General features: G+C 34.9%; 1 protein-coding gene across 2 annotated transcripts in view; it reads left to right on the plus strand.

Moving 5' to 3' along the window:
* The window catches only part of ABCB7 (ATP binding cassette subfamily B member 7), a 97,791-nt gene that overhangs the window by 69,663 nt on the left and 5,654 nt on the right, over positions 1-22,474 (plus strand). For both annotated transcript variants that reach the window (XM_026451772.2, XM_026451773.2), the window contains exons 5-12: positions 14,331-14,463; positions 15,351-15,619; positions 17,025-17,113; positions 17,205-17,292; positions 19,315-19,489; positions 20,478-20,635; positions 21,545-21,708; positions 21,869-21,998. In XM_026451772.2, coding sequence (XP_026307557.1) covers positions 14,331-14,463; positions 15,351-15,619; positions 17,025-17,113; positions 17,205-17,292; positions 19,315-19,489; positions 20,478-20,635; positions 21,545-21,708; positions 21,869-21,998 — 1,206 coding nt within the window. The remainder of the gene's footprint in view (positions 1-14,330; positions 14,464-15,350; positions 15,620-17,024; positions 17,114-17,204; positions 17,293-19,314; positions 19,490-20,477; positions 20,636-21,544; positions 21,709-21,868; positions 21,999-22,474) is intronic.

Genomic DNA, 22,474 nt, shown 5'->3' on the forward strand with positions numbered 1-22,474 from the left:
TTAAGTGCTGCTTTTGCTGCATCCCACAAATTTTGATACATTGTATCTTCATCTTTATTTAGTTCAAAATATTTTTAGATTTCTCTTTAGTCTTTGACCCACGTGTTATTTAAAAGCATGTTGTTTAATCGTTGGGATATGCCTACTGTCATTCTGTTAGTGATTTCTAATTCAATTCCATTTTGCCTAGGGCATACTTTATGCGATGTGTATTTTTAAAAATTTGTAAAGGTGTGTTTTATGGCCCAGAGTGTCATTTATCTTGGTGAATGATCTGTGCAAGTTTGAGAAGAATAAGTATTCTGCTCTTGTTGGATGAAGTATCCTATAGGTGTCGTTTAGATATAATAGAGGATGCATCTATTTTTCCTTGCCATTCTATCAGTTTTTGCCCCATGCATTTTGATATTTTGTTGTTAGGTGCATACACAATTAAGGAATGTTGTATCTTTTTGGAGAATTGACCTCTTTATCATTATGTAATGCCCCTCTTTTATTCCTGTTTCCTGTTAATTTTTCTTGATCTGAAGTGTGTTTTATCTGAAATTAATATAGTTACTCCAGCTTAGCTTTGATAAGTGTTAAGATGGTATATATTTCTTCATCCGTTTACATATAATTCATTATGTCTTTATATTTAAAATGGGATCTGTAGTTGGATCATCTTTAAAAATCCATTCTGACAATCTGGTTTTTTTTTAATGCCGTCAGATCCAGGCATGATGACAATCTGTGTTTTAATTGGTATAGACTATTCATATTTAAAATGATTAACTGATATTATTGGATTAATATTGACCATATGTGTAACTGTTTTCTGTTCATTGCCTTTCTTCTTTGGTTTTTGCTTTTATTTTACTTTTTCTTCAATCTTGTTCTTCCTTCTCTGGCTTTAATTAAACATTTTATATTATTTTGTTTTTTCTAATCATTTAACTTTCCAATTATACTTTTCAATTTTTAAGTGGTTGCCATAGAGTTTGCATTATACATTTATAGGCAGTCTAATTCCACTTCAGTATAACACTATTACTGCTTCATGGGAGTGGTGCACATAACAGTATTCCCAATTCATTCCCCCATCACTTACACACTGCTGTGATTCATTTCACCTATTTATAAGCTTTAATTACCCAATACATTTTTGCTGTTATTATTTTGAAGAAACTTACCTGTTAGATCAATTAAGAATAAAAATAAATTATTTTATTTTACATTAATTTCTTCTCTAACATTGCTTCCCTGTTAAATGTAAATCTGAGATTTTGACCAATGTCATTTCCATTCTCTCTGGAAAACTTTTTTTAAAAACAGTTCTTATAGCCGGGCGCGGTGGCTCAAGCCTGTAATCCCAGCACTTTGGGAGGCTGAGACGGGCGGATCACGAGGTCAGGAGATCGAGACCATCCTGGCTAACATGGTGAAACCCCATCTCTACTAAAAATACAAAAAACTAGCCAGGCGAGGTGGCGGGCGTCTGTAGTCCCAGCTACTCGGGAGGCTGAGGCAGGAGAATGGCCTAAACCCGGGAGGCAGAGCTTGCAGTGAGCTGAGATCCGGCCACTGCACTCCAGCCCGGGCGACAGAGCAAGACTCCGTCTCAAAAAAAAAAAAAAAAAAAAAAAGCAGTTCTTGCAAGATCCATGTACTAGCAACAAATTTCCTCAATTTTTGCTTTTGTAGAGAGTATATATTTTTCCCTCACTTGTAAAGGACAGTTTCACTAGGTGCAGAATTCTAGGTTGGTGGATTGTGTTTTTCAGCAGTTTGAATATTTCACTCCACTCTGTTCTTGCTTGCATTCACTGCTATTTTTATTCTTGTTCCTTTATAGGGGATTCCCCTGGCTTCTTTTAAGATTATTTTTGTCTTTGATTTTTGTAGTTTGAATATGATATGCCAGGCTGTACCTTTTGGGAGTTTTTTGTTGTTGTTGTGTTGTATTTGTTTTGTTTTGTTTTGTTTTTTCTACTTGGTGTTCTCTAAGCTTTCCTGGATCTGTGGTTTGGTGTTGTCGTTAATTTTAGAAAATTCTTAGCCTTTATTATTTCAATTATTTTTTCTGTTCCTTTTCCCTTTTCCTTATGGTATTCCCATTATGTATACATATGTTACACCTTTTGTAATTCTCCCATATTTCTTGCATATTCTTTTCCATTTTAAATTCATTTTGTTATATACTTTTCACTTTGTGAAGTTTTCACTGACATACGTCTTCAAGATTACTGATTCTTTTCTATTTTGTGTCCTGTCTACTGATGAGCCTATCAAAGACATTCTTCATTACCGTTAGGGTGTTTTTGATTTCTTGCATAACCTTTTGATTATTTCTTAGAGATTCCCCTCTCTTTGTTTATATTACCCATCTTTTCTTGCATGCTGTCTGCTTTTTCCATTAGAGCCTTTGGCATTTTAAATTCCTCGTCTTATAATTCTAAAATCTCTGCCGTATGTGAGTCTAGTTCCAATGTTTACTTTGTCTGTTTAGATTCTTCTTTGCCTTTTGGCATGCCTTGTGATTTTTTTTGAAAGCTAGACAATGCATTAGGTAAAATGTACTGAGGTAAATATGCCTTTAATGTGAGATTTTATGTTTATCTGACTAGGAGTTGGCTGTCTTTAATGTTAGTTGTAGCTGTAGGTGTCAGAGGCTAGAATTTCCTCTAGAACCTGCTAAACGGGGCCAGACAAATTTTAGGGGATAAGGCCATATCAACAAAAAATTTTAATGAATCAGGTTCACATATCATGTAACTTCTACTAGTTATATTGAGGTTGTTCCTTAAATATCAGTGTGATCTACTTTTCTCCTCTAAATATTTTATCTGCTAGAGGATTTAGATAAGAGGATTTATCTCTTAGATTAGATTAGTGGAGTTGAGACTACAAGTCAATTGCTCTTTCATATTCTTTAATTTGCTTCCAGTTCTGTGTGCTTCAGCCGTGAAATAAGGTAAAACAAGTTTGTTTTACGGATATTATGATCTCTAGCTTTTAGATGTCTGTTATTTAAAATGACAATGAGATATAGTCCCTTTCTGTGTCATAGCTTTGTCATGTTTATACTTTCAAACTATTATATTGGGTAAAAACAACAGATTACTTACAAATATTACATTATGTAACAGTCTTGCATATGGAGTCTTCTGTGTGTCTGTTATTCATATAGATTAGTCATAACTCTTGCTTTACTTTCTCAGAATCCATATTCAGCTATGATGCAAGGATTGGATTAAATAGGCTGTTTTCTGTTGAGGTTACTCTTTGATGCCCAGAGCAAACTTTATATACAAGCCAGAATTATTTTGTTTATGCAGTGGAAATCTTTAATGACATTTCCTTTATTGCCTAGGCCTAATTTTCATGAATTAATAATGTATATAATATAAAATAATTTCTATTTGATCAACTTACATAACTGCTTTGTTGTTGTTTGATATTTTTCCTTTAATGAAAATAGAAACTTCAGTTCTGTGAGGATTCTACCACTACCCTGATAATCTTTACAAATTGTTTGAGTACGCTTAATGCAGGCAAACCCCAAAATTGGGGCTTAGCCTGGGAGGGTTCTTGGCTTCGTGCAGGAAAGAATTCAAGAGTGAGCTGACAGCAAAGTGAAAGCAAGGTTATTAGAGCAACAGAGTACAGGAAAATGGTTGCTCCATAGACAGAGTAGCCGCAGCAGCCCTTGTGGATTTCTGGTTAGCTATATGGCTATTCCTTGATTAGTTGTGAAATAAGGGATGGGTTATTCATGAATTTCCTGGAAAAGGGATGAGGAGTTCCTGGAACTAAGGGTTCCTCCTCCTTTTAAGCCATATAAAGCAACTTCCAGGAGTTGCCATGGCATTTGTAAATTGTGATGGTGCTGGTGGGAATTGCTTTTAGCATGATAATGCATTGTAATTAGTGTGTAATGAGCAATGAGGGCAACTAGAAGTCGTTTTAGTCACCATGTTGGTTCTAGCTGGTTTTGGCTGGTTTCTTTGCTGCATTCTGTTTTGCTCAGATCCTGTTTGTTTGGTGGGGCCTGGTGACCAGTGCTTGGAAAATAACTGGTGCCGATCTACTACCTTACCTTGTCCAGTTTTCTTTTATCTTTGTTTTGCCTTGCTAGTCAAATCCCTCTTTAGTGCTCTTGGTCTTTACTTTTTTCTCTCCTGATTCTTTTGTGACTAGAGAAGCAATTAAAGGAACAAAACGCTTTTTTACTTGTTTAGATATATTGGGCACTTCTTGGCAGCACTGCTCATAAAGCCCTTAGTTAACAGAGTCCACTCTGAAAGAGGTAAATTTTTTGAGGAGTTTAGATATTAAAAAGTCTGAAAGAATTGGGTTCCTCAGATGACTAGTCATAATCATAATGGGAAAAGTGATAATTAAATCTGGAACTTGAGGTCCTCAGCAAACTGACTGTATTGACCAGTAATTTTGGCACCATGTAGATATAGCATACTTTTGGTAGTCCTTTATGTCAATTTTACTTTTTACTTAACTCTGTTCTTCAATTACTATCCCAAATTGTACAGTTTTGTGCTAAAAATTAAATGAATACCATTTTGCAATGATATACCAGTCTCTGATAATTCAAGAGCCTAGCAGATTATTTATATGATTTAAATTTTTGATCTAAGAAAGAAAAATGTTTTATAAGTTCCTGAGGCTGGGCATGGTGGCTTATGCCTGTAATCTCAGCTCTTTGGGAGGCCGAGGCAGGCAGATCACTTGAGGCCAGGAGTTTGAGACCTGCCTGGCCAACATGGTGAAACCCCATCTCTACTAAAAGTACAAAAATTTGCTTGACATGGTGGTGCGTGCCTGTAGTCCCAGCTACTCGGGAGGCTGAGGCACGAGAATCACTTGAACATGGGAGGCAATAGTTGCATTTAGCTGAGATCACCACACTGCCACTCCAGTGTAGGTGACAGAGGTGAGACTCCATCTTAAAAAAAAAAAAAAGAAAAGCCAATATGAACACATCTTTCATTAAAAGAGAAACATTTGAAGTGATTATTCACAAAAGACTGTTTACAAATGTGTCACTGTACTTCTTTGAAGAGCTGGAACTTTCTACATGCATTAAAATATAATTGGAGAAGCAAAAAAAATAAAATAAAACCTAAAAGTTCCTTTATTTCTCGTGTACTTAATGTGCACATTGCAGTCAGATAAAATATACCTTTTGTCACAAGATTACAATCTTGTAAATATAACCAGTTTTTTAATTTTTAAAAAGTAACAGGGTATGAAACTTCAATATTGGGTTGATTTTTATTGAAATACACTGTGATTCAGCCTTATTTTTAGACATTTCCTGCCCCCAGGGAGCCAGGTCTGTAGTGTGATGCTGGCTTTATTTCCTTTAATTTTAATGTATATTCAATGAAATGCACTCTTTTAAGTATACGGTTCCATAATTTTTAACACGTGTATATTCACATAATTACCACCACAGTCAGGATACAGACAAGTGCTATCACCCCAAAAATCTCCCTTGTGTTACCTCCTTTTAGTCATACCCTATCCAGACCCCTAGCTGCTGGGAAACATTGATTTGTCCTCTATCACTATAGTTTTCTCATTTTGAGTATGCCATATAAATGGAATCATGTAGTATATAACCTTTTGAGCTGATTTCTCACACTCAGCGTGATGTCTTGGTCATTCATCCATGTTACTGGATATACCAGTTTGTTTCTTTTCATTGCCAAGTAGTGTTACATGGTATGGATATAACAGAGTTTGTCCATTCACCCATTCAACAACATTGGGTTCTTTCCACTTTTTAGTGATTATAGATTATAACTAGAGCTGCTTTGAACATTCAGGCACAGGTTTTTGTGTGAACCTGAGTTTTCATACCTCTATAATAAACACTTAAGAGTGGAATGCTAGGTCATACTAAACACATGTTCAACTCAATAAGAAACTGCCAAGCTGTTTTCCAGAGTAGTTCTCTTTGTATTCCCACCAGCAGTGTATGAAAGAGTTCCTGTTGCTTTGCTTCTTTGTCGACACTAGGTATTGTCAGGTGAATGGTGGTATCTTGTGATTTTAATTTACATTTCTCTTAAGGCCTGAGATATTAGGCAGCTTTGTGTGTATTTAGTTTACATTTGTGTTTCTTCCTTTTGTGAAGTGTCTGTTTACGCAGTTTGTCCATTTTTTACTTGGGCTGTTTGTTTTTCCTTTCATCTTTAGTGAATTCTTTATATATTCTGATATGAAACTTTTACCAGATATATGATTTGCAGATATATTCTCCCAGTCTGTAGCTTGTTTTTTAATCCGCTTAATAGTATTTTATGTAGAACAGATGTTTTTAATTTTGATGAATTTCAGTTTATTTTTTTCCTTTATGGATTATGCTTTTGTTGTCATGTCTAACAACTATTTGCCTAACTAAAGTTCATTAAGATTTTCTCTTTTGTTTTCTTCTAAATGTTTTATATATTTTTCTCTTTTACATTTAGATCTGTGCCATGTTTTTTAAAAAATAAGTATGTACTGAACTAAAGTGCTACATTTTGAATTCCTATATGAGGTTTAGGTAGAAATTAAATTTTTTTCCAATTGTTCCAACACCAAGGCTATCCTTTCCCCATTCAGTTTGCTTTGTATCCTATTACTGCTGTAACAGATTATCACAAACATAGTAGCTGAAAGCACTGCAAATTTATTGTGTTACATTTCTGGAGGTCAGAAATCCAAAATTAGGTTTCACTGGATCGAAATACAGATATTTGGCATGGTTGTGCGCCCTCCAGAAACTCTTGAGGAAAATCTATTTCCTTGCCTTTTCCTGCTTCTAGAGTTCACCTACATTCCTTGGCTCAGGCCCTCTTATTCCATCTTCAGCATCAACGGCATGTTCAGTCTCTCTCTGACTCTGACCCTTTTGCTTCCCTTCGTCTTATCTTCTCTCAATTTTGACTCTCCTGCCTCTCTCTTATAAGTACTCCTGTAATTAGATTTGGCCCCCCCAAATAATCAAAGATAAAGAACATAATCATGTTCTTCAGCTTAATCACATCTGCAAAGTTCATTTTGCTATGTAAGGTATCATCTTTATAGGTTCTGGAAATTGGTACATGAATATCTTTGCGGAGCCATTACTCTTTCTACCATAATGATTATATATGGGATGTTTTTCTGGAATCTATTCTGTTTCATTGATCTTTGTGTTTCTGCATTCACCAGTACCACACTATTTTTATATTTGATATATAATATATATCATATATATAAAATATATGTATATATTTTTTAGTTTTATAGTAAGTTTTAAAGCCAGGTAGGATGATTTTTCCAGCTTTCTTCCCTTCTTTTCAAATTTGCTTTTTGCTATTCCAGTTTTTTTTTGACTCTGCATATAAATTTTAGAATAAACTTTTCTATAGCTATTAAAGCTCTTCTATCAAAGAAGCCTGATGATGTTTTAAATGAAATTTTATTAAAAATGTAGACCAATTTGGGTAGAATTGACCTCCTTACTAGGTCGTGTCTTCCATTGGATGAATGTAATATGTTTCTCCATTTATTTAGCTTTTATTTGATTTATTTCATCAGCATTGATAGCTTTCAGCATACAAACCTGATACGTGTTTGATTATCCCAGTGGTTCCCACCCAGGGGTGATTTTGACCCCAAGAGGACATTACGCAATGTCTAGAGACATTTTTATAGGTCACAACTGCAGGGGGTGGGGTATGCTACTGGCATGTATTAGGTAGAGGTTAAGGACACTGCGAAACATTGTACAATGCACAGAATAGCTCTTCCAGCAAGAAAGAATTATGGAACCCAAACTGTCAGTAGTGCTGTAGGTTGAGACCTTGAGTTAGATTTATACTTAAGAATTTTTTTTATTTGATGAGGACAATGTCAGTAATTTTCTTTTTTAAATTTTGGTTTCTAACTGTTCATTGCTAATATGTTGATATATTAGTAATTATTGATTTTTGTTGATCATTGTAATATATTGATAATAATATTGGTATCATTTATATATTTGGATTTCAGTCTACCATTTTATTATTTGTTTTCTGATAAATTTATTTTGTTACTTGGTTTTACCTTTACTGTCACCTTTTATGTTATTTGAACAGATTTTACTATCCCATTTTAATTTATCTACTATGTGTTTTAGTTTATCTCTTTATGTAATTTTGTAGTGGTTACTCTAGAAATTATGCATAAGTAACTTTTCACAGTCTGCTTAGAATCAGTATTTTACTACTTCAAATGAAATGTAAAAAGTTACTACTCTGTAAGTTCCCTTACCTTCCCCCTTTATATTTACCATTGTTTCATATATCTTTAATAATGTAAACCCCATCAGTCAGTGATCTTTTTTCTTACTCTGTGGACTCTTTCTGGACAAATATAAATTTTGCTTTTAACTATCAAACATATTTTTAAAGAACTTAAGAGAAGAATAGGTTATTATATTTACACAGATATTTGCCATTTCCATTGCTCTTCCTTCATTCCTGATATTCCAGGTTTCCTTCTGCTTTCATTTCTTGTTTCATGAAGAATTTTCTGTAGCAATTCTTTTAAAGCAGGCCTTCTGGTAACTAATTCTCTTAGTGTTCCTTAAATGAAAATGTCTTGATATTCCCTTCATTCACAAAGATTAATTTTGCCTAGTGTACCATACTAGGTTGACAGTTCTTTTCTTTCACCACTTGGAAAATGTTGTCCCACTTACTGCTGGCCTCTGTGGAAATCTGCTGTCTTAATATTGTTTTTCCCTTATACATAACATGTTTTTATCTAGCTGATTTTAAGATATTTTTCTCTGTCTTTAGCTTTCATAAGTTTAATTATGATGTGTCTTGGTGTGAATTTATTTGGGTTTATCCACATTTGGGTTGCTCAGCTTCTTGAAATTATAGGTTTATGTCTTTTGTCAAATTTGGGAAATTTTCAGCCATTATTCCGTTGGTACTTTTTTGTGCCCCACACTCTTCTGCTATCCTTCTGGGATTCAATAAAGGATGGTAAGTGTTTTGTTACAGCTCCATAGGTCCCTGAGACTCGGTTTTGGCTTTTTTTTTTTCTTTAGTCTATTTTCTCCCTGTTGTTAAGCTTAGGTAGCATCCCAACATCTGCTGTGTATTTTAATAATATTGTTGACTACTAGAACGTCTGCTTCGTTGCTAAGACTCTTGTATACCTTACCTTGAAATCTTGATTGGTAAGACTTACATAGCTTCTATCAGTTGTAGCTAAACTTAACAAAGATGGATGGCATAATAATGGAACATTAAGAAGAGCTGGGATTTCAGTGTTTTTGTTAAGCCTGATAGAATTGTTTTCACATGTTATTAATGTGCATCAATTTAATTTCTTCAGAAAAACTTTGGCAGTCTGACAGAATTCCTGTTCCTAAGTAACGGTTGATGTTTTTCATACTATAATTGCAGAAAATGTAGAATGTAAATGATTAAACATTTGCCTTGACTATATGAAAGCATTGTACTCCTAATTATTGTTCTATCTTCAGGTTCATTAATACTTGCCTCTGTCTTCTCCATTTTGCCATGGAGCCCATCTGTTGAGTTTTTATATGTCAGTTATTATATTTTTCAGTTCTGTATTTTTTATTTGGTTCTTTATATCCTTTATTTCCTGAGACTTCTGTTTTTTCACTTATTTCAAGCATGTTCATAAATATTCCTTGAAGCACTTTTATGATGGCTACTCTGAAATCTTTCAGATAGTTGTAATGTTTGTGTCATCCTGATGTTAGTGTCTATTGATTGTATTGTCTTAATCAAATTGATATCTTATTGGTTCTTGATATGATTTTTTAAATTGAAACCTGGATATGTAGAGTATTATTAAACTCTGAATCTTATGTATATCTTCTGTTTAGCAGGCCTCCTGTGACACCACTTCACTGGAGCAGGAGTGCTGCGTCATTACTGTGGGTAGAGATGAGAATCTGCTCTATTGACTCCTGGCAAAAGGGATTTCTCATTGCTGCTGAATGGAGTGAGAAGTTAGACTCCTGAGTAGAATAAAAGGCAGTAGACTGGGCAAAAATATTTGCAAACCACATATCCAACAAAGGCCTTATAGTTAGAATATATAAAGAACTCTTAAAACTCAACAGCAGAAAAACAAACAATCCAATTATAAAATGCACAAAAGGCATGAACAGATATTTCACCAAAGAGAAGATATAGATTGCAAATAAGCACATTAAAAAGTGTTCAACATCAATGAGGTAACAATATGCACCTATTGAAACAATTTTGAAATTTAAAAAAAAAAAATGATAATACCAAATGTTTGTGAGGATGCAGAAGAACCGAGTCACTCCTACTTTGTTGGTTATTATAAAATGATACAGCAGGCCAGGTGTGGTGGCTCACACCCGTAATCCCAGCACTTTGGGCGGCCAAGGCAGGCAGATCACTTGAGCCCAGGAGTTTGAGACCAGCCTGGACCAACATGGTGAAACCCCGTCTCTACCGAAAATACAAAAATTAGCTGGGTGTGGTGGCATGCACTTGTAGTCCCAGCTACTCAGGAGGCAAAGGCAGGAGAATTGCTTGAACCCAGGAGGTGGAGGTTGCACTGAGATGAGATCATGCCACTGCACTCCATCCTGGGCAACAGAGTGAGACTCTGTCTCAGAAATGTAAAATAGAATGATACAGCAACTCTAGAAAGAGTGTGGCAGTTTCTTAGTAAGGTCAGCATGGAGATGCCATATGACTTAGCAATTGGACTCTTGGGTCTTTGCCCAGATGAATGGAAACTTATATCCACCTGTATGAGAATGTTGATAACATCTTTCCTCATAGTAGCCTTAAGCTGGAAACAACCAAAATGTCCTTCGGGGTGATGGGTTGAATAAATTCTAGTACATCCATGGAATAATCCTTAGTAATAGCAAATGATGAGCTATTGATATATGCAACAGTCTTGATAAACTTTGAGCACATTATGCTGAATAAAACAAAAGCTGATCTTAAAAGGTTATATACTATATGATTCCATTTCTAGAATATTCTCAAGATGAGTAAACTGTAGAGATCAAGAGCAAATTAGTGGTTGCCAGGGTAAAGGGACTGGGGTGAGGCAGGTAGAACGGGGGTGAATACAAAGTGGTGGCATAATGGATTTCTCTTGCGGTGATGGAATAGTTTTGTATTTTGATTGTGGTGCTGGTTACAGATCTGAATGTGCGATAAAATTGCATAGAACCACACAGACAGACACATACATACTACACACACATACACATGAATACAGGCTAAAAGATGGTAAAAACTGAATGAGGTCTCTAGTCCAGTAGTTAACAGTAGTGTGCTGATGTTAACTTTCTGGTTTTGATATTGAACTACAGCAAAATACAATGTCATTAGGAGATGCTGGGTGAAGGGTACCTGGGTCTTTTTGTACTATGTACTACTTTTGCAGCTTTCTATGAGTCTAATTATTTCAAAATAGAAACTTTTTTTTTTTTTTTTTAAGAAGATTCTCATTTGCCTGGAATGGTTTAAATCTAGTTCTGCTAAAGGCAGCATATTGGAGAAAACCACTATTTGCTACTCCCACCCCCAAAATATCACAAGGCAAATAAAACTCACACTATATATTAATAAAAACATCTACATGTAATATCCTTCTTATTTCTTTGGTGTATTTCTTTCCTTTTTAACATATATGGCATATTTCTTACCTTTTTAAAATTACTTTTATGGGAAAACTGACAGTATTCAGTTGTTATTAGAGGTAGTGCCATGTTTTTTGCATGTGCTAACTACCCTTTTTCTGCCACTAACAACACAGTGCAGATGACACTCACACGTCCTGAACACTTACGAGGATGTTCTCTAGTTTGACCAAATCCAAAAACATTTCCAAGGAGGCAAAATTGCACAACTTTATCGGTGATACATTAGTTTTAGGCATCATTCACTACAGCTTTGGAAAAGGTATAATGGGCTGTGAGTTATGAGAATTGCATGCTAGCTGTGACTATCACTTTTTCTCCTACTGAAGAAAGTGTATTGGATTGCAGGTGAGGGAATGTATCCTTAAATGGAAAACCTGGAATCTGCTCAAATTTATTTAAATTACTTTTGATATACTTTACAACTATAGCTGGTTTAAACAGTGCCTTTAAGAGCTTCCATTTTAGGGTGCAACAGAAGTGAAATATATTGTTCCTGCCTTATAAGCTGCTAGTGTGGCTATGGTATACTGGAAACAATTCTAACTTCAAGTGTCAGACCTGGATTTTAATCTTAGCTCTGCTGCTTACCAGAAAAGTCATTAAACCTCATGGAACCTGAGTTTCCTCAACTATAGAGATAAAATCTATTTTGTAAAGTTGTTATTCCTTTATCCCTCACATTTGTGAAAGGTACCTACCTTTCACCATATGTGATTCATCTAGCTGTTGTTCAGTAAATGTTAGTTTTGTCACAAAAGGTTTGTACATTATTTGGGTGATAGATACACTGAAAGCCCAGACCTCACCAGTACGCAATATATCCATGTAACAGAACTGCACTTGTACCCCTTAAATTTATACGAAAAAGATGGAAATATATCCATGCATATATACATACAAAATGAATCAGAAATATATTATAAAAGTGATAAATATTGAGGTATAAACTATAACAAAAAGATAGAAAATGGAGAGTGCCAAATTGGCTGCATATTTCAGAGAAGGCATTATGATAGAAATGGCATAAAAATTGGGCTTTGAAGGATGATGAGGTAGATAAGGGAGAGGAGACCATTTCAAGAAGAAGCAAGACCTGTAATCTCAGCACTTCGGGAGGCCGGGAGGCTGAGGCAGGCGGATCACGAGGTCAGGAGTTTGAGACCAGCCCGACCAACAGGGTGAAACCCCGTCTGTACTAAAAATACAAAAATTAGCTGGGCATGGTGGTGCATGCCTATAATCTCAGCTACTCAGGAGGCTGAGGCAGGAGAATCGCTTGAACCCAGGAGGTGGAGGTCGCAGTGAGCCGAGATTTCACCACTGCACTCCAGCCTGGGTGACAGAGCAGGATCTCAAAAAAAAAAACAAAGAAGCAGCAGCAAGAAACCTAAGGTTATATGGCTACAAGGGAATCAGAATTGAGAAATTTATACTATTTGAGACCTACCATATTTTCTATTAGATTTTGGAAGTCAGAAAGCTTAATGTTTAAGTAGTTTATTTCATAATGTTACATTCTTAAAAGCATCCCAACATGTGCTGTGTATTTTAATGATATTGTTGAATATTAGAATGCCTGCTTGGTTGGTAAGACTCTTGTATACCTTACCTTGGAATCTTGGTAAGACTTACATAGCTTCTATCAGTTATACCTAAGCTTTGCAAAGATAGATGGCATAATAACGGAGCATTAACAAGATCTGGGATTTCAGTGTTTTTATTAAGGCTTATGGAATTGTTTTCACATGTTATTAATGTGTATCAATTTAATTTCTTCAAAGAAACTTTGGGAATCTGACAAACTTTCTGTTCCTAAATGATGGTTGATGTTTTGGATACTATAACTGTAGAAAATATAGAATGTGAATGATGAAACATTTGCCTTGAATATATGAAAACATCATACTCCTAATTTTCTTTTTAAGTTTTATTTTGATGTATTCTCATGGAGAAATAGGTGTATTATTGAAAGCTTAGTTTTGATAATAATGGGCTTTGTTTTATATGGTATTGGAGCAAAGAAGCTTTCTGTAGGACAAATGGATTTATCAGTGTTTTTTTCCAATGGTGAATCAGCCACATATACTTGTAGTTCATCTGCTTTTGTGATCTGGTTTGCTGTGTAATTTAGTTTACCATCATTTTGGTGACCAAATTATTTTTAAAATATTTATTGAATGCCTACGGTATAAGAGCATTATATTCAGCATGGGTGGGACAAAAAGTAAAATGGCACAGATCCTCAACGATCCAGTAGGAAAGGGAAATATATACACAAATAACTACAGTGTGAGACAGTTTGCCATAGTGTCATGAGCTTTGTAGGATTTTAGATAATGGAGACAGCATTTTTTAGTGGCAGACCTGGGATGATTTCATGGAAGCAGAAGCATTTGACTAATTCACATAGCTTATAAATGAATATTAACATGACAGTGTGAAGTATGAAGCCTGAAATGACAGCTCTCCCAATGTCAAAGATACTGTCTTTATGAATGGGGAAAATCACTCTAATACCAGTAAGTGGTAAATATGTAAACATTATCATAAGTACTAATTTAAGGTAAATATTTGTACTTTTATAAATAAGTATTTTATATATAATGGGTGATTGATGTTTTTATGTTTTTAGGCCATGAATATTGTGGTTCCCTTCATGTTTAAATATGCTGTAGACAGCCTCAACCAGATGTCGGGAAACATGCTGAACCTGAGTGATGCACCAAATACAGTTGCAACCATGGCAACAGCAGTTCTCATTGGCTGTATGTGTGATTCTTTAATCTGTCTACAGGTGTTGACTTTCTTCAAGGAGGTTTCATCATATTTGAGCAGATGACCTTTTCAGTACAAACACAGCTTAGCATTTTGGATGTTTGTTGTTTTATGTGAGATGTTTTGTATGTGTTTTTAAAAACTGTTCTGTATGATACACTTTCAAAAAATTCCATGATAACATTAGGATTTTTACAAGTTCTAGAAAACAATAGTATGAAATAAGACATTAAATTCATAACAACCACTTCAAGGAGTTAGGCTTTTTGTAACATCCATTTCCACGAAGGTCAATTATTTTCTTGCTGGCATTGTTAGCTATTAAATAGGAAATAGCTAAATAACAATATATATGTACATAAATGCTTTATTAAAATGTATTCATTAGTAATAACACAAATCTACAATTTGAAAAGAACAGAATATAAATGCTGTGTGTCCCATGCATTAGAAAGGACACTATGAGATTTGGGAGACATTAGTAGGGGTATGCCTTTAGTCAAGGCACTTGATTTTTCAGGATCTCAGTTTTATCACTTGTTATTTAGGAAGATTAAATTAGATAAAAATCGTCAACAGATATGCACATTTATCCACAATAATGCCATGTGGGCTATTATTTAAGTATTTTATTTGGAAAAAAATATTTTAACATCTGAAACCTGGAGGAAATAACACTGAAGGGATTCATAGTGGTAGAAAAGTTAATACTTACTAGGCTAGATTATTTCTAGGTTTCTTTTATTGTAAATATTCTGTGATATATTCATTCATTGAATTATTCATTGTACAAACATTTTCTACACGCTTGTCATTTCTATACTCCTTTGATTCTAATATTGTTACATCCTATTTTTTCTTTTGAATGTATTGTTAGATGGTGTATCAAGAGCCGGAGCTGCTTTTTTTAACGAAGTTCGAAATGCAGTATTTGGCAAGGTAGCCCAAAATTCAATCCGAAGAATAGCCAAAAATGTCTTTCTCCATCTTCACAACCTGGATCTGGGTTTTCACCTGAGCAGACAGACGGGAGCTTTATCTAAGGCTATTGACAGAGGAACAAGGGGTATCAGTTTTGTCCTGAGTGCTTTGGTATTTAATCTTCTTCCCATCATGTTTGAAGTGATGCTTGTCAGTGGTGTTTTGGTAAGTTAAACATTTTTTCATAACAAGCTTTTATCTTAAATTCATATTAGTAGCAATTGAATATTTGAAGCTATTGTACTGTTGCATGCCTATGGGTTTGAAAACAAAATTCCGTGATGCCAGCAACATTATGCAGTTTAATTATTTTACCACAAGCTTCAATGGACTGCTCAAATTCTTTATCATGTTGTTATTGTAAATAACTATTCAGTTCTACACATAGATTAGTCATCAACTAGTACTTACAAGGTTTTTTTTAAGCAGGGATTTTTATGTATGACATTTGACTGATATGCTCAGAATATCTAGGTTTCTCATCACCATTCATAACATTTTAGGCAATTTCACCTTTTATTTATTTTTTCTCTGTTTCAACTTTTAGGTTCAGGGGGTACCTGTGCAAGTTTGTTACATGGGTAAATTATGTGTCACTGGGGTTTGGTGTACAAATGATTTCATCACCAGGTAGTGAGCATAGTACCTAAAAGGTAGTTTTTTGACCCTCATCCATCTGCCACCCTCCACCCTCAATAGGCCCCAGTGTCTATTCCCCTCGTTGTGTCTGTGTGTACCTGTTGTTTAGCTCCTGCTTATAAGTGAGAAGGTGGTATTTGGTTTTCTGTTCCTGAGTTAATTCGATTAGGATAATGGTCTCCAGATGCATCCATGTTGCTGCAAAGGACACGATTTTGTTTTTTATGGCTGCATAGTATTCCATGGTGTACATGGGCCACATTTTCTTTATTTAGTCCACCATTGATTGCCATCCATGTCTTTGCTATTGTGAATAGTGCTGCAGTGAACATATGCATTTATATGTCTTTATGGCAGAATGATATATGTTCTTTTGAATATATGTACCCAGTAATGGGATTGCTGATCAAATGGTAATTCTGTTTTAAGTTCTTTGAGAAATGTCCAAACTGCTTCCCATAGTGGCTGAACTAATTTCCATTCCCACCAGCTGCGTATAAGTGTTCCCTTTTCTCCACAACCTTGACAACATCTGTTATTTTTTGACTTTTTAATAATAGCCATTCTGACTCATCTAAGATGATATCTCATTTTGGTTTTGATTTGCATTTCTCTAATGATTAGCAATTTCACCTTTTATAGTTAAAAATATATGTATGTATTTTTTATTCCTCTTTAGGCTTATTGTACTATCTTCCTATTAGTATTTGATGGTACTGTTGATGTAGCAAGTGCAGTTTGACTTCCTACCCTTGTTGCCTAAAGTAGATTTTCTAAAGTATTTGATTTTTCACCCATCGTTCACATACATAACTTCCCGCCACCATATTTTTGTTAAAATCTTTTGACTGAGATTTGCTGTTGTGTATTACAAACTGTTTGGCAAGAACAATAACTATTTCACATTTCTTCTTTGGACTTCCTTTTCTAGTATTACAAATGCGGTGCCCAGTTTGCTTTGGTAACCCTCGGAACACTTGGTACATACACAGCATTCACAGTTGCAGTCACACGGTGGAGGTAATTTATTCCCTAGAAGCCACATAAAATTTATAAATTGTTATGCTTTTATAACAGGTATTTCATGCCTATGCAAATCTTTGTCTTACAGAACTAGATTTAGAATAGACATGAACAAAGCAGATAATGATGCAGGTAATGCTGCTATAGACTCACTGCTGAATTATGAAACTGTGAAGGTAATATGTTTAATTATACTTTCCTCTGCCTTTCACACTGCTCTAAGATTTGATCTACCATTTAATTTAATAGGTACTGTAAGTTAGAGCTTCTAGGTGTGATCTCTAGGATATGATCTCTAGGTGTGATGGAATAATACTATTTTTTTGTTTGTCTTTTGTTTAGAAACTGCCCTCCTTCCTTCTCAGTTTTTGTTTGGTACTATCAGATTTTTACCTTCTGAATTAATTTATAAGTGATCATAAATACAGTCATGCACTGTATAATGATGTTTTAGCGTCTATGTTGTTGGTCCCATAAGATAATAATGGAACTAAAATGTTCCTGTCAGCAAGTGACATTGTAGCCATTGTAATGTTGTAGCACAATTCGTTACTCTATTACTCATGTGTTTCTGGTAATGCTGGTGGAAACAAACCTACTGCGCTACCCATCATTTAATATTTGATAATGATAAACTAGTATGTTAACTAGTATATGTATTTTTTACTTTTAATCATTATTTTAGAGTGTACGCCTTCTACTTCTAAAAACAAAGTTAACTGTAAAATAGCCTCAGGTAAGTCCTTCAGAAGGTATTCCAGAAGAAAGAAGGCATTGTTGTCATGGGAGATAACAGCTCCATGCATGTTATTGCCCCTGAAGACCTTCCAGTAAAAGGAGATGTGGAGGTAGAAGACAGTGATATTTGACCCTGACCCTATGGAGGTCTAGGCTAATGTGTGTGATTGTGTCTTAGTTTTTAACAAAAAAGTTTAAAAAGCAAAAAAAAAAAAAAAAAAAAAAAATTAAATAGAAAATAGCCTATAGAATAAGGATATGAAGAAAGAAAATATTTTTGTACAGCTGTTTAAGCTAAGTTATTATAAAGAGTAAAAAAGTTTTTAAAAATTTGTTTGTAAAGTAAAAAAGTTACAGTAAGCTAATTTTAATTTATTATTGAAGAAATAAAATATTAAATAAATTTAGTGTAGCCTAAGTGTACAGTATTTATAAAGTCTACAGTAGTGTACGGTAATGCCCTAGGCCTTCATATTCACTCACCACTTCCTCACTGACTCACCTAGAGCAATTTTCAGTCCTGCAAGATCCATTCATGCTAAGTGCTCTATACAGATATACCATTGCAAATCTTTACCATACTTTTACTATACCGTTTCTGTGTTTAGATATACAAATACCATTGTGTTACAGTTTTCTACAATATTCAGTACAGTAATGTGCTGTACAGGTTTGTAGCCTAGGAGCAATAGGCTATACCATATAGTCTAGGTGAGTGGTAGTCTATACCATCTAGGTTTATGTAAGTACACTCTATGATGATCGCACAGTCAAAATTACCTAAAATATGCATTTCTCAGAACATATCTCTGTTGTTAAGTGATGCATGACTGTATACCGTTAGCATCTTGATTCAGAATGAACAGTAAGCTAATCAAATTGGCATGTAAATTCTTGACTCTCTTCTATCCCTCAAAGTGCCTAGCATAGTGCTTCCCATTAATTCTTTCATTTATTTGTTCATTTTTTCCATTTAACAAATAGTTACTGAATGCCTCTTATGTGTTCTAAGTGGTTTCACAGGGGAGGGTGGTAAAAAAAAGATTACTTTCTAATCCCTGCTATCCCAGAATTTTATACTGTACTGAAAGAACTTAAGTATGCAGGTGACTAGATAAGAAGGCATAATGTTGTGAGGGTAGTGGGAATTGTCAATTCAGAGTCTCAGGGGAAGGCTTTGTGAAGGAAGTATCATTGAAGATTTTGTTTTAGATCTGGGTTGGAATTAGCTAAACATTCAGTAAATGTTCATTGGGTGAATTTTGTGGACTTTTCAAATACAATTCATTATGGAAAACTGCAGGGATATCATAGTACAATATATTGAAAGTGAATTTTTAAAATGGAATCTACAGTACAAAATTGTATTCATACATGAAGTCTGATGAAAAGTATACTGATCACTTAAGAGAATAAATTCTAATTATACTTGCCCATAGTTATTTTTATATATTTTGTAGTATTTTAATAATGAAAGATATGAAGCACAGAGATATGATGGATTTTTGAAGACGTATGAGACTGCTTCATTGAAAAGTACCTCTACTCTGGCTATGCTGAACTTTGGTCAAAGTGCTATTTTCAGTGTCGGTTTAACAGCTATAATGGTGCTCGCCAGTCAGGGAATTGTGGCAGGTAATGGGTCTGTGGCTATCACATTTACAGGCTGTTCAACTTTTATAAAGATTAATGAAAGGAATGTGTATGCGTATCTTAATTATAAAGGATGTTAAAGTGCTTTAACATCCTTGGAGTACTTTTCTCTTTGTATCAGAATGTATTTACTTGATTGTTTGATAATGGTTTTTTAACTTCCTTTTGTTTAGTACTGGCTCACTCATTGATTGGGATTACTGTTTGTAACTACCTGATCTTTTAAGAACAACTTTTTTTTTTTTAGCATCTAGTTTTTCTAATTTTTCTTGTAGACCTGTAGAGCAATGTAATTGATTTAGTGTTTAGTTCAAAGGACTAAACTGCAAACACTCTTTTTTTAAGAATTACCAGGAACCTTTTAATCTTTCTACTCCTTTTTTTACTTGCAAAACACTTCAAAAGTAAATGTCTGCTCCTCTTTTCTGTAAACTCCCCCCACCCCCACTCAGTTAGTATTCATTCATTCACTGTGACCTAAATATGTGGAAAACATATTTAGGTCACAACAACATTTTGTTGTTGTTGTTGTTTCATTTTGTTTCCTTTAACTTGATGTACATCAGAATGGTTTATCATCCTTAATTGTGATGTCTATTTTCTCCAATTTTTAATGTATACTAATTTTAAATTTCTATGTTACACTACAAAGAAACTGTTGCTAGTGTCTTAGGGGAAAAAGAGAAACTTTTTAGCCTTCCATTTCTATCCTCACTTAAACCATTCTTTTTTGTATATTATATATAGTGTATAGGTGGGCCTTTCCCATTCCTCTTAACATATACTAAGTTCCCTGTATTGCCTAAATCATGGATTAATGCTTTGAAATTGAGTTGACATAAGAGTTGTTGCTGATTAAGAATATTTTGTTTCTGTGATAATAGACTATAAACTTCTCTATCTTAAATTGGGAAAGTATGTAACATTTATCTAAAATACCCTTTTTTTCTTCTGCCAATTGCATATTAAGGCACCCTTACTGTTGGAGATCTAGTGATGGTGAATGGACTGCTTTTTCAACTCTCATTACCCCTGAACTTTCTGGGAACTGTATATAGAGAGACTAGACAAGCACTCATAGATATGAACACCTTGTTTACTCTACTCAAGGTAGACACCCGAATTAAAGTAAGTAATCCATATAGCACCTTTTCAAAAGTATGTGAACATCATCCCATTAGTAGGATTATTCTAGGAATATTCATACATCACCACGTTAGCAAGCCCAATTTCTTTTACTTGCAGGAATTGGCAGGGGGGTGGGGTGCTATCACCTGTATTAAGAGGTTGTTAGAGCTTTCACTTCTATGTTTAAAAACCTGGCCACGCAGGGTGGCTCACGCCTGTAATCCCAGCATTTTGGGAGGCCGAGGTGGGCAGATCACCTGAGGTCAAGAGTTCTAGACCAGCCTGACCAACATGAAGAAACCCTGTCTCTACCAAAAATACAAAATTAGCTGGTCGTGATGGCACATGCCTGTAATCCCAGCTACTCGGGAGGCTGAGCCAGGAGAATCGCTTGAACCCGGGAGGCGGAGGTTGCGGTGAGCCGAGATCATGCCATTGCACTCCAGCATGGGTAACAAGAGCGAACTCCGTCTCAGCATAAATAAACTAAATAAATAAATAATAAAAATCTTACAATGTTAATGAAGACTGTTATACTAGAAAGTAAATTTTGTTAAGTTGAATTATTTGTACTTACACTGAATTTAGTTATCTAATAATGACACAGAATGTATGATTGCCTCTCGCATCCTCAACCCCTTTCCTCCCCTGTCCATCATCCCTTCTCCCTCCCCACCGCCCCCCTCAAAAAGAGTTGCTCAGAAACCAAAACATTCAGGGTTTGTTTTACTTTGGCCATGAAGCATGAGAAAACAAATCTTTAAATGCATGCTTGGAAGTGGTCTAAGTCCACTTATAAACCTCCTCCTTTTCCATTATTTCCTTTTTCTTTCTGTGAATTAGAAAATTGTCTTCATAGCTGTACTCTAGGCAGTGTGTAAAGTGGCTTTTTTTTCTCTTCCCTGCTAGGACAAAGTGATGGCGTCTCCCCTTCAGATCACACCACAGACAGCTACTGTGGCCTTTGATAATGTGCATTTTGAATACATTGAGAGCCAGAAAGTCCTTAGTGGAATATCCTTTGAAGTCCCTGCGGGAAAGAAAGTGGCCATTGTAGGAGGTAGTGGGTCAGGGTGGGTAATTTAGTTATTTGTAAAATTCTGTATTATAGATTGTTGATTCCCAATGTAATATTTTTTTCTTTATTATAATGAAAATGATTACTGTGGTTTAAAACTGGGTTTTCCTAACATTAATAGGAGCTAAATAACCTTTCTTCATCTCCAATTTCAGGAAAAGCACAATAGTGAGGCTATTGTTTCGCTTCTATGAGCCTCAAAAGGGTAGCATTTATCTTGCTGGTCAAAATATACAAGATGTGAGCCTGGAAAGCCTTCGGAGGGCAGTGGGAGTGGTACCTCAGGTATTTAAAAACAGAAAACAACAAATTTTTGGAAGATTTATTGGGTTGATCAATCTGTAACTAGAACAATTTGAATCAAGGGATCAACATATGCTACTGAACTAGTCAATATTAGACCCTACCAGTGAAGTTCTGGTACCAAAAGGGATTTTTTAAAAAAGAAAAGGAAAAAAACGTGAAGGGAAAATCTGCATGATAGGAAGCCCTGGAATGATAGCATAATAGAATAGAAAGAGCACAGACCTGGATTCTAACCCCATCTCTAACTGTCATTAGTTCTGTGGCCTGGGGCCTCCGTTTTCTCATCTGTAAAATAAGGATGCCATTTATCTTTTAGGATAGAATTATTATAATTATTATGGATTAGAGATAATAAATGTAAAATACCAACTCTATCACATAATTGTTCAGAAAATGAAAACTACTATTGTAATTTGGAACAGTTTTCAACATAGTGGATTTATAATAATTACAAA

Source organism: Piliocolobus tephrosceles, chromosome 12, assembly GCF_002776525.5.
Source record: "Piliocolobus tephrosceles isolate RC106 chromosome 12, ASM277652v3, whole genome shotgun sequence".
NCBI classification, from domain to species: Eukaryota; Metazoa; Chordata; class Mammalia; order Primates; family Cercopithecidae; genus Piliocolobus; species Piliocolobus tephrosceles.